This window comes from Perognathus longimembris, chromosome 20 (assembly GCF_023159225.1).
Source record: "Perognathus longimembris pacificus isolate PPM17 chromosome 20, ASM2315922v1, whole genome shotgun sequence".
In the NCBI taxonomy this organism is placed as follows: Eukaryota; Metazoa; Chordata; class Mammalia; order Rodentia; family Heteromyidae; genus Perognathus; species Perognathus longimembris.
The window spans coordinates 18,343,926-18,360,522 of NC_063180.1; the positions used below are offsets into that span (position 1 = coordinate 18,343,926).

Sequence of the window (16,597 nt, forward strand, 5' to 3'; positions counted from 1 at the left end):
CGGTTCTCCTGGAGACACGGCTGATCGACGTCAGACTTGCCGCCGCGCCCCCTTCCAAGACCACCGGCCCTCGGGCACCCGCCCTCGCCCCCAGCTCGGAGACCCAGACCCCGATTCTCTGCTGGGCCCCGGGGGTCCCCGCCCAGCCCGCCGCGCCCCCGGCCGTGCCGTGGGGGCGCCGCCTCCTCCATGCCGCCCTCGGGGCTGCGGCTGCTGCCGCTGCTGTTGCTGCCGCTCCCGTGGCTCCTGGTGCTGACGCCGGGCCGGCCGGCCGCGGCACTGTCCACCTGCAAGACCATCGACATGGAGCTGGTGAAGCGGAAGCGCATCGAGGCCATCCGGGGCCAGATCTTGTCCAAGCTCCGGCTGGCCAGCCCGCCGAGCCCGGGGGACGCGCCACCCGGCCCGCTGCCCGACGCCGTGCTCGCGCTCTACAACAGCACCCGCGACCGGGTGGCCGGCGAGGGTGCCGAGCCCGAGCCCGAGCCCGAGGCGGACTACTACGCCAAGGAGGTCACCCGCGTGCTCATGCTGGACAGCCAGAATTGTGAGCACCCCGGGGCCCGGGGGGCCGGCTGGGGGCGCGGGGCGCGCGCGTGGACTGGCAGGGGTGGGGTGGGGAGTGGATGGCACCGAACCCCAACCCCTCAGGCGTCTGGTGTTGGGGAGGAGATAATGGAGAACCTGTACAGGAGTGTGCAGGATCGTGGGGGTCACCCCCTATTACAGAGCAGATGAGTAGGAAGGGGCTCCCTTCTTGGGGGTGCGCTGGAATGCCGGGTTCCCGAGGCTCCTTTGGTAAGAGAGCGAGGCGAGAGGGGCAACCCGGTTCCGGAGAAGCTAAGACCTAGCATTGGATGATTGAAAAAGAAGAGCTCGATCCAGGGCTGGGATGGAGAGGATTGGAGGACGGACGGGGGTGCACTGCACCCCAGAAGTTCCAGGAAGAGCCCAGGGGCGCCAGGAACACGTGGTGTGTGTGTGTGTGTGTGTGTCTGTCTGTGTCTGCTGGTGGGGGAGCCTTGGGGTTTATGGTGGGGTTTGGCGACAGGAAAGCCAGGTCGTCAGGGAGGGAGACCCCCAGAAGGAGGGGGTGCACGGAGAGGTGCTGGGTGCTGCGGATAAGACCCGGGAGGAAGCGAGTCCCCGGGGAACCTCGAGCACTGGGTTGGAAGACTGGGTTAGGGGGAGTCAGGCGTGGGAAAAGGGGGATCCTGCGCCACCCAGGCCGCAGGCGGCGGGGGCCCAACGCCCGAAGTGAGGAAGGGAGTGCCTGCCGCGTACAGAGCAGAGCCCTGGGGTAAAACTCGGGGTGTAGTTCTCTCTAGCGAGAACTCTGGAGAGGAAGCGAGAAAGCCCGAGTTCGCAGGGGCCCCCCACGTGGGCGCCACGCGCGAGGGCGGAGCCCGCGCCGCCGAGGAGTGGCCCAGGAGGACCCCCGCGGAGCAACCTGAGCCCCCAGAGTCCCAGTTCCTCTTGGGGGAGCTGGGGAAACCCCAGCGTCCGGCGGCCCGGCCTTCCTCCCCGCCCTTTCCTTCCCGTGCCCCGAGGGGGCGGGGATCGCGCGCGCGTGCGGGGCCCGGGGGCGAGACTGGGCAGGTCCAGGCCGACGCAGAGCCTCTCCTGCTGGCCCCCGCAGGGGCGGGGCTAACGCAACACCACGCCCACCATACGCCCATGGGCGGTGCCACTGCTGGACACGCCCCTTCGACACCCACTTTAGACCCGGCGCCTGTCAGTTTCCCCGTTTCATTTTCTCTCTTTGGGGGAGTATCCTGTACTCACTTTTTTTTTTTTTTTTGCCAGTCCTGGGCTTGGACTCAGGGCCTGAGCACTGTCCCTGGCTTCTTTTTGCTCAAGGCTAGCACTCTGCCACTTGAGCAGCAGCACCACTTCTGGCCGTTTTCTGTATATGTGGTGTTGGGGAATTGAACCCAGGGCCTCATGTATACGAGGCAAGTACTCTTGCCACTAGGCCATCCATATCCCCAGCCTCCTGTACCCACTTTATGACTTCAAATGACACCCCTATCTGCTGCTGCTCTTTTCGTTATATATATTGAACATGAACCTTTTTTTTTTTTCCCTTTGGGCCTGTCCTGGGGCTTGAACTCAGGGCCTGGGCACTGTCCCTGGCTTCTTTTGCTCAAGGCTAGCACTCTGCCATCTTGAGCCACAGTTTCTGTTTATGTGGCGCTGAGGAATGGAACCCAGGGCTTCCTGAATGCTAGGCAAGCACTCTACCACTAAGCCACATTCCCAGCTCAGAACACATAACTTTTTTTTTTTTTTTTTTTGGCCAGTCCTGGGCCTTGGACTCAGGGCCTGGGCACTGTCCCTGGCTTCCTTTTGCTCAAGGCTAGCACTCTGCCACTTGAGCCACAGCGCCACTTCTGGCCGTTTTCTGTATATGTGGTGCTGGGGAATTAAACCCAGGGCCTCATGTATAGGAGGCAAGCTCTCTTGCCACTAGGCCATATCCCCAGCCTAGAACACATAACTTTTGATCCAATCTTTTTTTTGTTTTTGGAGGTTGGTGCTGGTCCTGGGGTTTGAACTCAGGACCTGGGCGCTGTCCCTCAGTTTTTTCGCTGAAGGCTACTGCTCTACCACCTGAGGCACAGCTATGCTTTATAGCTTTTTGGCATTTGATTGGAGATAAGAGTCTCATGGCAGCCCTGGGTTGGCCTCCACTCTCAGATCTCAGCCTTCTGAATAGCTAGGATTATAGGCGTGAGCCACCAGGACCCGGCTCTGGATCCAATCCTTTTTAGTCCCTGAGACTTTATTTTCCCTCCCTCAATTTCCCCCCTCCCCAGTTGTCTCTTAGCCCCATATTTGGAACGAATCCCCTGGTGTCTGCCCCCCCCATGTCTGCCATCTTTATTCCTCCCCATCCTGCCTCCCCCATCTCGGTAAAACCTCTTCCTCTACTGCACCCAAACTCTTCCTGTCCTCCTTTCTCTCCCTATCTGTCACCCCCAGCCAGGGTTCTTCCTTTCCCCTTGGGTTTTCTGGAAAACCACTAGACCCAGAATAGAGCTGGAGGATGGTGGGGGAGGTGGTTAGGGGGAAGAGGGCAAGGGGGCTGTGGGAGGAGCCTGTGCCCTCCATCCTTCTTCATCAGGCTCCCTGCTATCTTCACACCCCACTTCAGGAGACCCTTTAGCAACTGCCACAGTCCATCCCCTGGAGTTCACCGCCGGTGCCTTTGTCCCCAACCCCAAGCTTCCCCTGGACTAGAAAAACACTGTGTGTGTGTGTGTGTGTGTGTGTGTGTGTGTGTGTGTGTGTATGTGTGTACCAGTACTGGGGCATATGTGCCTGTATGCAGGTACTGCAACTTGAACTAAAGACCTGGTCACTATCCCTAAGCTATTTCACTCAAGTATAATACTCTACTACTTGAGCCATAGCTCCACTTCTGGCTTTTTTGGGGGGAGGAGGGGTAAATTGGAGAGAAGGGTCTAACAGACATTTCTGGCCAAGCTGGCTTTGAGCCTTGATCCTCAGATCTCAGCCTCCTGAATAGCTAGGATTACAGGCGTGAGCCACCAGCGCCCAGCTCATTTGTCTCTGTTATCTTGGAATTCTGTGTTATTTTACAGCTAAAGAGGCTGAGAGAGAGGTGGATTGCTAGCTGCAAGCTGCACCCTACTCCAGATAGGAGAGCCTGGGCCAAAAGTCAGGGCACTGGAAGCTATTGACAAAGACTCACAGGAGACAGGTTCTGAGACTGGGTATATAGTGCCCAGCCTCACACAGCTGAGAAGCTGCAGCCATCCTAGGGGACACCAGGGCTGATGTCCCGCCCTGCCCCTTATTCTGCCCTTTAACTTACATCAGAGGCCTTAAGCCCTGAAGAAGTTGGAGTAGGCAGAATAGCCCCCGTGGGGGACACAGGATACTTTCTGGGAGAGAAGAATGGGTGAGACCACAACTTGCAGAGGAAAAGACAATGTCAGATGCTGGTGGCTCACGCCTGTCCTAGCTACTCAAGAGGCCAAGGTCTGAAGATCATGGCTTGAAGCCAGCCCAGGTAGGAAAGTCCTTGAGAGTCTGATCTCCAGTGAACCACCAAAAAGCCATAAGGGGAAGTATGGTCCAAGTGATAAAGTGCCAGCCTTGAGTGGAAAAAAACCAAGCAAGAGCTTTAAGCTTTGAGCTCCAGTTGCAGCACCTGTTTACACAAATTCAAATCAGAGGGGAGAAGCTCCGCCCCCACGGGCAGGCCCTTCAGGTCCAGCATGGGGATGAGGGGGTGGCCCTAGACATGAGGTGTACCTTCTCTCTTCACCCCTGCCAAGCTCTGACATCCTCTCTCTTTCTCTGTGTCTCTCTGTGTGCTCCTCCTGGTTAGCAATCTATCAAAAGACTCAAAACCAAAACATCGGCCACAGTGTATATATGTTCTTCAACACATCAGAACTTCGAGAAGCGGTGCCCGACCCCTTGTTGCTTTCCCGGGCAGAACTGAGGCTGCAGAGGCTCAAGTCGAATGTGGAGCAGCATGTGGAACTATACCAGGTGAAGCCGAGAGCCTGAGAGGCGGGGTAGGGACCACACCACTCCACCGTGGCCATGTGGGCAGATGGGCGGGCTGCAGGGTCTCCATAGATACCTAGTTTGCCAAGGATAGAGTGGTACAGACATCAAATCCTGGGGCTCTTTGCAGCTTTCAGATACTGAAGTTGGTATGGTGGTGCACATTTGTCATCCCAGCTACACAGGAGGCAGAGAGTCCGGGAGATGGCTATTTGAGACTAAACAAGGCAAAAACCTGAAGCCTTACCTGAATAATAACCCAAAGGATGGTAGCCACCAGCGCCAGCTCTGAACTACCTTATAACCCAAATCCAACTGTCTAAGAGCTGTTGCCTCTCGACACGCAAGGTGTCACCTTTGTGGAACCCCATGTTTAACAGCCCCTAGAATGAGCAATAGCAGCTGTGGGGCATGGGCAGATCACACTGCAGAGGGTCCTAGAATTCCATAGCAAGGGAGGAAACTGAGGCAGGCTTAGAGAGGGACAGCACAGCCCTGGGCTATCTCTGCCCCTCTCCTTTTGGGTGCCATAGGGAAAGGTAGAAGCTCCTTTGGGGGAGCTGATGGAGTGAGGGTGCAGTCAGTGTTTGTGGGGGTGTAATGACATCACCCTCTCCCCCCAACCTGGGTTTATTGTCCTCCAGAAATACAGCAACAATTCCTGGCGTTACCTCAGCAACCGGCTGCTGACCTCCACGGACTCTCACGAGTGGCTATCTTTTGATGTCACTGGGGTAGTGCGACAGTGGCTGAGCCATGGAGGTGAGATTCCTTGTCACCGTTTGTCAGGGGGGCCAGCCTCTAGTTCGTCCTGAGGTGCCCTTGCCTAGCACAGCCCTGTACCCCCATTGCTAGGGTCAAAAAGCTGTGTCTGGGAAGTGGTTCAAGTAGTAGAGCCCTAGCTAGCATTGAGCAAAAGAGCTCAGGGACAGCGCCCAGGCCCTGAGTTCAAGCCCTACAACTGGAAAAAAAAAAAAGTGTCTATAAAAAAAAAATCAGCCGGTGAGCCCTGCCAAATCTGTGCGCCAAGTCTAACTAAAATGATAGGTTGGTTCAAACAGTTGCTATGAGGCAGATTCTAACTCCATTGGCCACCTGTGTGTGACCTGGCATGTTCTTTTTTTTTTTTTTTCATTTAACTCAAGAGACTTCTATTATTTTATTTAATTATTAAGTGTTTGTACAAAGATATTACAATTCCATAAGCTGGGTTTATGAAAACAATACCTGGCATGTTCTGTAAGTGTTGTAACCTCTTTGGCCACCTGTGTGTGGCAGGCTTGACCATGGCCCGGGCGTGCCGTCCCAACTCCCGAGTCTGGGCTGTGACCCTGGCCAGTTGGTATACTTTTTACTTCCCCAATAAATCCATCTCTTTACTTGAAAAAAAAAACAAACAACTATCAGTCGGACACTGGTAGTTCACACCTGTTATCCTAGTAGATATTCAGAGGCTGAGATCTGAGGATCGCTGTTCAAAGCCTGCCCTGGCAGGAAAGTCTGTGAGACTCATATCTCCAGAAAACAGAAAGTAGCACTGTGGCTCAACTGGTAGCGAGCTAGCCTTGAGCAGAAGAGCTTAGGGACCTGGCCCAGGCTCAGAGTTCAAGCCCCATGACTGACCAAAAAAAACACAAAGAAAACTATGTCTGGCTCTTTACACACACACACACACACACTCACACTCACGCACACCTGCAACTCACAACAGGCCCCTCCAAAAGGACGGTTTATGTTTGTAATCCTAGCTGCTCAGGAGGCACAGCTCTGAAGATCTTTGGTTGAGAGCAGAAAAGTCCATGAGAATTTTTTTTTTTTTTGGCCAGTCTTGGGGCTTGGACTCAGGACCTGGGCTCCATCCCTGAGCTTCTCTGTGCTCAAGGCTAGCACTCTACTACTTGAGTCACAGCACCACTTTGGGCTTTTCTGTGGATGTGGTCATGAGAAATGGAACCCAGGGCTTCATGCATGTTAGGCAAGCACTCTACCACTAGGCCACATTCCCAGCCCCCGTGAAACTCTTATCTCAAATGAACCACCCCAAAACTGGAGGTGGAACTGTGGCTCAAGCTGTAGAGCTGTAGAGCCCTAGCCTTGAGCAAAAGAGCTCGGGGATAGTGCCCAGGCCTTGAGTTCAAGCTCCAGGGCTGACAGAGAAAAAAAACAAAACATAAAACTATAGGCAAGGAGCAAACCGTGGAGGCAGGAAGGCCTGCCTCTCCCCTCAGGTTGGGTGAGCCAGATCCTCAGACTGTCTTCCCCCCTCCTCTCCCGCAGATTCCATAGAGGGATTTCGTTTCAGCGCCCACTGCTCATGTGACAGCAAAGATAATGTACTCCTCGTGGACATCAACGGTGAGGCTGACCTCCCAGTCTGCACGGCAGGTCCACGTGCACGTGCCATACGTGTGTGTGATACGCAAAATGTGCACACACACACACATGGGCATCTATGAATGCATACATGCATGCAAATGTGCATACGTGCACATGCGGCTGCATATGTGCATAGGTGTGCACATGCTCACATGTGCACACATGCAGGCATGTGCATCAATGTCTTGCACATTGGATGTGTGTGGATATGTGTATGTGTATGCATGTTGTGTGCACATATGTTTATGAGGCCTGATCAACTCCCTGCCTACTAACCCTTCCCTCTGTGTGTATGTGTGTGCACGCGTGTGCACATGTGCATGTGTGTCCCTTACTGACCCCAAACCCAAGTAGGAGTCACTTCCAAGCGTCGAGGGGACCTGGGACCCATTCATGACCTGAACCGGCCCTTCCTGCTCCTCATGGCCACCCCCCTGGAGAGGGCCCAGCACCTGCACAGCTCCCGCCACCGCCGGGCCGTCGACACCAACTACTGCTTCAGGTGCGCACACAGCCCTCCTCTCAGGCCTAGGGGGCCTGGCTGCTGCAGTGGTGTGTGTTAAGTTGAGCTGACCTGGGTGGGCTTACAAGGCAGCGTAGGGACATGTTTTCAGTGCTAAAATGTGGGAGCATGGGGCCAGGGCTGCTGTCCTGTGGGGATTGGGTGGCTTTCTTGCTGGCATGTTGGAGTCAGGGGCTAAGATGGCTGGTCAGGGAGAGTTGGAATTCAATAAGAAAGTTGTCTTGTTGGGGCTGGGAATGTGGCCTAGTGGTAGAGTGCTTACCTTGCATACATGAAGCCCTAGGTTCAATTCCCCAGCACCACATATATAGAAAAGGCCAGGAGTAGCGCTGTGGCTCAAGTGACAGAGTGCTAGCCTTGAGCAAAAAGAAGCCAGGGTCAGTACCCAGGCCCCAAGTTCAAGCCCCACAACTGGCAAAAAAAAAAGTCTCAGACTTTCTTGTTCTAACGTTTGGGTTTGAATCTTGATCCTCAGATTCCAGCCTTCTGAGTAGTTAGGATTATAGAGAGGAGCCACAAACACCTGGCAAAAGTTGTGTGTGTGTGTGTGTGTGTGTGTGTGTGTGTGTGTATGTGTGTGCACGTGTGCACATGTGCCAGTACTGGCACTTGAACTCAGGGCCTTTGCATTATCCCTCAGCTTTTCCATTCAAGGCTAAACCACACACCTTCAGTTCCAGCTTTTGGGTGGTTAGTTGGAGATAAGAGTCTCACAGACTTTCCTACCCAGGCTGGCTTCAAAGTGTGATTCTTAGATCTCAGCTTCCTGCGTTGCTGGTGTTACAGGTGTGAGCCAGGAACCTTGGGTGGGGGAGAGAAGCCTGTGCCCACACCCTGAATTCAAGCTCCAAGATTGGCGCTAAAGAAAAACAAAAACCAGCCAGGTGTCAGTGGTCCACACCTATCATCCTAGCTACTCAGGAGGTTGAGATCTGAGGATTGTGGTTCAAAGCCAGCCCAGGGCAGGAAAGTCCCTGTGAGATTATTAATCTCCATTGAACCACTCAGAAACTGGAAGTGGTGCTGTGGCTCAAAGTGGTAGAGCACTAGCCTTGATCAGAAGAGCTCAGGGACAGCACCCAGGCCCTGAGTTCAAGCCTCACTACTGACCAAAAAGAAAAGCAGAAGTGGACCCTTGGACTTCTGCAGTCTCCAGCATTGGCTGGTAGGAGTCCTAATGACTGATTGGGTTAGAATGGTGGGATCCTGGGTTGGACCATGTGCGGAGGTGGAGGTGGAGAAGGCCACAGGCGGGCATCCTCAGTGTTGAAGGTCTATGTTGGAATGCTCGGATCTTGGAATGCATCATAAGGAAGTTGGCAAGCCAGGCCTCCAGTGTGATGGGCTGGGAACAGAGGAATGTTGGAATGCAGGAGTGAAACAGGAAGTCCAGAATGCCATGATTGTCAATAGTTGGAAAGTAACAATCCTAGAAAGTTAAATCCTGGAAAGTTTCTTTTTTTTTTTAGTTTTTTTTTTGCCAGTCCTGGGCCTTGGACTCAGGGCCTGAGCACTGTCCCTGGCTTCTTTTTTGCTCAAAGCTAGCACTCTGCCACTTGAGCCACAGGGCTATTTCTGGCCGTTTTCTATATATGTGGTGCTGGGGAATCGAACCCTGGGCTTCAGGTATATGAGGCAAGCACTCTTGCCACTAGGCCATATTCCCAGACCAAATCCTGGAAAGTTTCACTCTGTGCTGGTGCTCTACCATTTGAGTAACAGCCCCACTTCCAGCTTTTTGCTTATTAATTAGAGATAATTCCTTCCCAGGCTGGCTTTCAACCAGGATCCTCATTTCTCAGCCTCCTGAGTAGCTGGGATCACAGGCATGAGCCACTGGTGTTTTTATTTTGTTTATTTTATTTATTTATTTATTTTGGCCAGTCCTGGGGCTTGGACTCAGGGCCTGAGCACTGTCCCTGGCTTCTTCTTGCTCAAGGCTAGCACTCTGCCACTTGAGCCACAGCGCCACTTCTGGCCGTTTTCTGTATATGTGGTGCTGGGGAATCGAACCCAGGGCCTCATGTATACGAGGCAAGCACTCTTGCCACTAGGCCATATCCCCAGCCCACCACTGGTGTTTTTAAAATAAATATAATGGGCTGGGAATGTGGCTTAGTTGGTAGAGTGTTTGCCTAGCATGTAATTAAGCCCTGGGTTCGATTCCTCAGTACCACATAAACAGAAAAAGCCAGAAGTGGCCCTGTGGCTCAAGTGGTAGAGTGCTAGCCTTGAGCAACAGCAGCTCAGGGACAGTGCCCAGGCCTCGAGTTCAAGGCCAGGACTAGCCAAAAAGAAAGTAACATATTTTTTGTCATTATTGTTTGTTTTGCCAGTCTTGGGGCTTGAACTCAGGACCTGAGAGCACTGTCCCTGGCTTCTCTTTACTCAAGGATATACCACTTGAGCCACAGCACCACTTCTGGCTTTTTATATATGTATATTCTATATATGTGGTGCTGAGGAATCAAACCCAGGGCTTCATGTATAGGAGGCAAGCACTCTACCACTAGGCCATATTCCCAGCCCCCAAAAGTAAACATATTTTATTGACATATGTATTCTGCACTTGGTGATTACCTACTGTGTGCTAGGCATTTGGAGACAAAACAGAATCCCATGTTCAGAAGGAAGACAGATTGCCTAATCCAACAGAGGATGATAAGATCTAAGAAGGAAAATAAGTCAGAGGAAGGGGACTGAAAGCAATGGGTCTTTTTTTTTTTTTTTTTTTTTTGCCAGTCCTGGGCTTGGACTCAGGGCCTGAGCACTGTCCCTGGATCTTTTTTGCTCAAGGCTAGCACTCTGCCACTTGAGCCACAGTGCTACTTCTGGCTATTTTCTATAAATGTGGTGCTGGGGAATTGAACCCAGGGCTTCATGTATATGAGGCAAGCACTCTTGCCACTAGGCCATATTCCCTGCCTGCAATGGGTCTTGAGCATTGTTTACTTTTCCTATTTTGATTAAACTGTTTTTCAGTCTGGACATCCTGAAATACAGACAAAAGCAATTCAGTAAATTTCCATGCTCCCTTGTGCTGCTTCTGCAGTTACGGGGATTTTACTCCATTTCACACAAGGGCAGTTTCATAGTTTCTTATAACTCCAGTGCCATATTTCATTGAATGGATTTAACCATCAGTGGTATTGCTATGTTGGCAAGACAAGCTCAGAAAGGTCTGCCTGAAGAAATGATCTTCCCTTAGGTAATTAACACTTTTGGCACACCTGTGCCACACCAGGCCTAGCTGTCAGTCTCCGAGTGACAAGCATTGAAGCCATGAAGTGAAAGTACCAGCCAGAACAGGCCAGGCAAAGAAACAGGAAGTGCAAAGGTCCTGCCATAGGGCTGGGAAGCCCTAGACCGGAAGCCAGTGGAGCTGGCTGGTCTGATGTGGGAGTGGATTGGAGAAGGAGTTGAGATCAGCCAGCTGTGGTAGCACTGTATGGCGTTCGGCAGGGACTTGGGCACTTGCCGTGAAGTGGAGTGGAGCAGACATGACATGACAAGCTACAGCATGTGGCCTGGGAAGGTAGTTTGTATTCATTCAGCAAACAATTGTGGCACGAAATCAGCACACGGGGCAGCTACATTATTATTCCTTCATGTGATTAATTGAGATGTCTATTGTGTGTTGTGAAGGTTTCAGCATGGTGCTTAATCCTGGCTGGTGATGATCATGATGACTATTAGTCTTATTGCTGCTGCTTTTGAGAGAGAGAGAGAGAGAGAGAGAGAGAGAGAGAGAGAGAGAGAGAGAGAGAGAGAGAGTGCATATGTGCACATGCATATTCACACACTTGGGGTCCTGGGGCTTGAACTCAGGGCCCCCATGGGTGCTGTCCCTGAGCTTTGCTCAAGGGTAGCACTCTACCACTTGAATCACAACTCCACTCCTGGCTTTTTGGTGGTTAATTGGAGATAAGAGTACCATGGACTTTCCTGCTCTTTTCTGCCCGGGCTGGCTTCAAACCATGATTCTCAGATCTCAGCCTCTTGAGTAGCTAGGATTATAATGGCGTCCAGTCCTTTGCGACCATTACTATTGTGGAGATCAGATGGAAACAGGAGACACACAGGTGCGGAAGGCGTGATTTGGCTTTTGCTGGCTCCTGACCGTGTTCTTCCTGCCCATAGCTCCACAGAGAAGAACTGTTGTGTCCGGCAGCTGTACATTGACTTCCGCAAAGACCTGGGCTGGAAGTGGATCCACGAGCCCAAGGGCTACCATGCCAACTTCTGCCTGGGGCCCTGCCCCTACATCTGGAGCCTGGACTCACAGTACAGCAAGGTGGGTCTGGCCTCACTCCTCAAGGGCAGGCAAAAGGGGACTGAGGAAGAGGAGAGAGAAAAGCCGGATAACATCAACAAGATAAGCTGGAGGGGTAAGGGGAGAGTTGGAGAGATGGGATTAAAAGAAACAAGAGATAGGGGAGACTGGAAAATGAGGAGGAGGATTGACAGAAAGAAATGGGGTGAGCTAGATGGGATGGGAGAGACTGAGAGACAGAGGCAGAGATGAGGAGAGATAAATGGGGAGGGACAAGGATGCGAGAGACAGGCAGAGATAAGAGTGGCAGCTGTAATCCTAGCTACTTGGAGGCTGAGATCTCAGGATCTCGGTTCACAGCCAGCTTGGCCAGGAAAGTCGGTAAGATTCTTATCTCCAATAAACTCCTCAGAAAAAGCCAGAAGTGGGGCTGTGGCTCAAATGGTAGAGTGCTAGCTCTGAGTACAAAGAGGCTCGGGGCCCAGGCCCCGAGTTCAAGCCCCAGGACTGGCAAAAAAATAAATAATTTTTTTAAAAAAAGATGATAGATAGACAGACAGATGATGGATATTGAGAAAGACAAGCAGAGAGGAGGAGAGACAGAAATGGGGACGTGGGGCAAGAGTCCCTGCATGGGGGCCCCTGCTGCATCCCTCCCGTGCTCTTTCCGTGACCCCGGGCCCTGGAACCCTCCCTTCGCCCCTGCAGGTCCTGGCCCTGTACAACCAGCATAACCCGGGTGCATCCGCATCGCCCTGCTGCGTGCCGCAGGTGCTGGAGCCGCTGCCCATTGTGTACTACGTGGGCCGCAAGCCCAAGGTGGAGCAGCTGTCCAACATGATCGTGCGCTCCTGCAAGTGCAGCTAGCCCCGCCCACGCCCCACGCCCCCCCCCCCCCCCAACCTGGCCAGCCTCGCAGGCCTGGCCATCGCCCAACTATGCCCCACCCCGGCAGGCCCGGCCCCGCCCACCACCCCACCCCACCGCCCCCTGCCATGCCCTGGGGGCTTTATTTAAAAGACACCTGAGCCCCAAGTCCACCTGGGGGGCCCATTAAAGGTGAAAGAGGAATGGTGGTGGTCTCCATGTTATTGGTGGTCTCCATGTTATTGGTGGCCTCCATGTTATTGGGCACGGGTCTCCCTCCTCTCCATTCATCTCCCTATCACTTAAGGCAGGGCGGGGATGATGAACCCTAATTAGTTCTATTTGCCAAGCTAAGTGCCTTCTATCAAGGAACTCATGGGTCACCTTAGCAACCACGGAGGCACTGCGACAGACAATCCCACCTCCCAAGAGAGGAAAAGAGACTAAGGTAGCCAGGGGAGGTGATGCATGCCCTCAATCCCAGCCCTGAGGAGGCTGAAGTGGGAGGATTCTGTCCCAAACACAGACAGAAAAAGAAAAGAGACACAGAGCTCCTGCCACTAGGAAGCTACTTTCTGGAGTGAGAGACCACAAAATAGAATGGTGCAGGGATAAATGGCAGGAAGAAGTGACAGAGAGGGTTGGTTCGTGGGGGTAGGGAGGGCTGCTGGGAGGAAGGAAACCCCAAAGGCCATTTACCTAGGAGGTGACTGGGGAAGGGTGTTCCTGGTGGATCAGCAAAAGGAAAGATCAGCACTGCATGTGCTGACTCATGCCTGCAATCCCAGCTTCTCCAGAGGCAATTGAGGAGGATTGTAGTTGGAGGCCAATCCAAGGGCTCCCCCCCAAGTTAGCGAGAGACTTCCTTCTCAGTGCAAAAGCTGGGCATGGTAATTCCATGCCTGTCATCCTACATGGGAAAGATTAGGTAGGTGGATTATAGTCTAGTCTGGTTTAGGGAGGAAAAACAAACCAAAGACACTAAGATAGGAAAAAATAATGCAAAAAAGGCCTAGGAGTGTGGCTCAGGACTTGCCTGTCTAGCCAGGTCTTGACTTCAATACACACACACACACACACACACACACACACACACACACACACCAAGACCAGGTCTTGACTTCAATACACACACACACACACACACACACACACACACACACACACACACACACACACACACACACACACAAGACCGGAAGTGAGGACCAGCTCCGGGAGGGGCAAGAGGCTGGCGTGGCTGGGATCTGTGAGCAAGAGAAGGGTGTTGGAGGCTGAGTCAGATGGGAATGCTCACTGGCCAGCAAGTAATAACAATCTACGTGCCAGGTGTGTGTGGTTCTAGCTCACCGCGCTCTTCCCACAGCTCAGGGCCAGCCCTGGCTCACTGTCTGGTTTTGTAAATAAAGTTACCTTGGATCCCAGCCATGGTTCACATCTATATCACTGTCCATGGTCACGGCTTCAGCAGAATCTAGGAGGCTTTCCTAGCTTAGCCCATGCCTCACGCCTGTCTTCCTAACTACTCAGGAGGCTGAGATCTGAGGATTGACGTTCAAAGGCAGCCTGGGCAGGAAAGTCTGAGACTCTTATCTCCAGTGAGCCAGCAGAAAGCCAGAGGTGGCCCTGTGGCTCAAGTGGTAGAGTGTTAGGCTTGAGCTGAAGAGTTCAGGGACAGCACCCATGCCAGGGTTCAAGCCCCAGTACCACCATCACCACCAACAAAAAAAGCCAGCCTGGCAGGAAAGTCCATGAGACTGACCTCCATTGAACCACCAAAAAGCCAGACGTGGAGCTGTGGCTCAAGTGGTAGAGTGTTAGGCTTGAGCTGAAGAGACTCGGAGAAGTTCTAGCTTTAAAACTGGCAAAAAAAAAAAAAAAATCAGGCACAGAAAGGTTAAGTTACTTTAAGCTCACAGAGCCCCTAAGGGGCAGAACTGGGATTTGAACTCAGGCTCCACATATGCAAGCCCGCCACGGGGGCATGGGGGTTTGGCAGGGCACAGGAGCGATAGCAGCTTGTAAAAGAGGAGGGGTGGGTTGATACACTCCAGGGGTGGATGGTTGTGGAGAGCAGTGGGTGACTTCTCCCCTGCTTCCTCTTTCTGGGCCTCTCGGCTTCCTCTCCTCCGCCCAGCTTTCACTTCCTCCCTTCCCGGGGCTGCCTTTCCCAGGCCCCTCCATGGCTTCCTGGCCCGGAGAGTATCTGGAAGTGGGCAGAGAGGCTAGGCCTGGGGGCTGGAGGACAGTGGGCAGCACTGGGGTGAGAGGGTCCTGCCCCCCCACCCAGCCTCTTCCTGTCTGGGAGCCACAGTGGGCCGGGTGCAAGTGGGGGTGGGGCTGCTTTTGTCACTAGCCCTATGTGTGCAGACACTATTGAGGCTGAGACTTGGACACACACACACACACACACACACCACACACCCCTGTGGAGGCTGAAGTGTGGGCCGTGCCCCCTGACCAGGCACCTGGCCTCGCTGGATACGTGGACTGGTGCAGGAGAAGTGGACCGTGTGCAGTCACAGTGTACACGTGTGCAGATATAAACAGACACAGTGTCACCCCAGCCCAGAAACACAGCCGAGCCCTGCAGCAAACTCCCAAGTCTCACACACAGACTCCACAGGGTCACCTCGCACCAGACATGGTTCCAGGCTGTGTCACACTGACACAGCCCAGTGTCAGAGCCCTGTCAGGAAATGAGGCCCCTGGGCCCCCACCTCGCACTTACACAAACATCCTCCATGGGTCACGGTCACCGCGTGACCCTCCAGAGCCCCACCCGCGCCACCCACAGAGCTGACACAGGTCACAGTCCCAGACCGCTGCCGGTCCTACGCACTGTCTGACAGCTCGCACCCCTCCGTCCCTGCCTGGGGAGCCCCACGTGGCCCCACAGTGGCCACGACCCCACCGCATCCCGGGGGTACTCCACCACACCCCAGGGGGTGGGGCAGACTTAGCAGCTCCTACATAGGCAGAGGGCCAAGCTGGCAGGGGTACGAGGTGCTGGGCTAGGCAGGGTGGGCTCAGCAGTGCCCCGCCCCCTGGCACCCCCAGCTCTCCAGTGGCCCAGCCCTGACCCAGTTGGAACACACAGGGCCTGCCCTGTCCTGCCCACCGCCTGAACTGACCACAGGGCAGGGGGTTCAGGGTGCCCTGCTCCCTCCTGGCTGTACCCCTGCCCCGCCACTGCAGGCAGCAGCCAGGGGCTTCAGGGAAGTTGTGGGGGGAGCCCGGGTTCCGGCTGGAGCCTGTGCTTCCTGTCCGGCCCCCATGGCAGGAAGCGGCCCTGGCTGGCTCAGCCTTCCTGCCCCCTCCAGGGACCGGACCAGCAGGGAATGGCGCCCCACTTCCCCCGTGTCCGTGTGCTTGTCTCTGCAGTGACTGGCAGGTGTCCCCTGGTGCTGTGGGAGCCAGCAGTGGCCTGGCTGGCATTGTTGGGTGTGTGTCCCCAGCATGTGTCCAGCTCCATGTCTGAGGCTGTGACGGAAGCTGGGTGCTGTGGCTCCCTCCTAGCAATGGCTGTGCATGTGTGTGTTCCCGGTATCGTCAGTTCTCTGGGTGTAAATTTTTGCATTCTTAGTGTCAGTTGTATTTGAAATCTAGGTGCTTATTGCATGTATTTTGGGGTCTGTGAGGGAGATGGTATTTGGGGAAGATAGTGTTATAACAGTATTTTGTTTTTTTGCACATGAACGGTTATTTCTTTCTATGGTAGCTGTGTATGCTTGTGCGACTATGATGCATTGGTTTTAGATTTTCATTTTGTTTGGTTTGCTTTTTTGCCAGTCCTGGATCTTGAACTCAGGGCCTGAGCACTGTTCCTGGATTCTTTTTGTTCAAGGCTAGCATTCTACCACTTGAGCCACAGCGCCACTTCTGGCCTTTTCTATACATGTGGTGCTGAGGAATCGAACCCAGGGCTTCATGTATACAAGGCAATCACTCTACCACTAGGCCATATTCCCAATCCAAGATTACATTTTCTTTCTTCCTTCTCTTTCTTTTTT

At 53.6% G+C, this 16,597-nt stretch overlaps 1 protein-coding gene across 2 annotated transcripts; it reads left to right on the forward strand.

The window, feature by feature from the left end:
* The first annotated feature begins 179 nt into the window (after nt 1-179).
* On the forward strand, nt 180-12,806 carry Tgfb1 (transforming growth factor beta 1). Of its 2 annotated transcripts, none has more exons than XM_048329623.1 (7): nt 180-547; nt 4,361-4,527; nt 5,190-5,307; nt 6,823-6,900; nt 7,273-7,423; nt 11,585-11,738; nt 12,426-12,806. In XM_048329623.1, the coding sequence occupies exons 1-7, from the start codon at nt 190-192 to the stop codon at nt 12,582-12,584; spliced, it is 1,185 nt and encodes a 394-aa protein (XP_048185580.1). In that variant the 5' UTR covers nt 180-189; the 3' UTR covers nt 12,585-12,806. The 2 variants fall into 2 exon arrangements, with proteins under 2 accessions (XP_048185580.1, XP_048185581.1); XM_048329624.1 differs by having other exon boundaries at nt 7,276-7,423.
* The last annotated feature ends 3,791 nt before the right edge of the window (nt 12,807-16,597 follow it).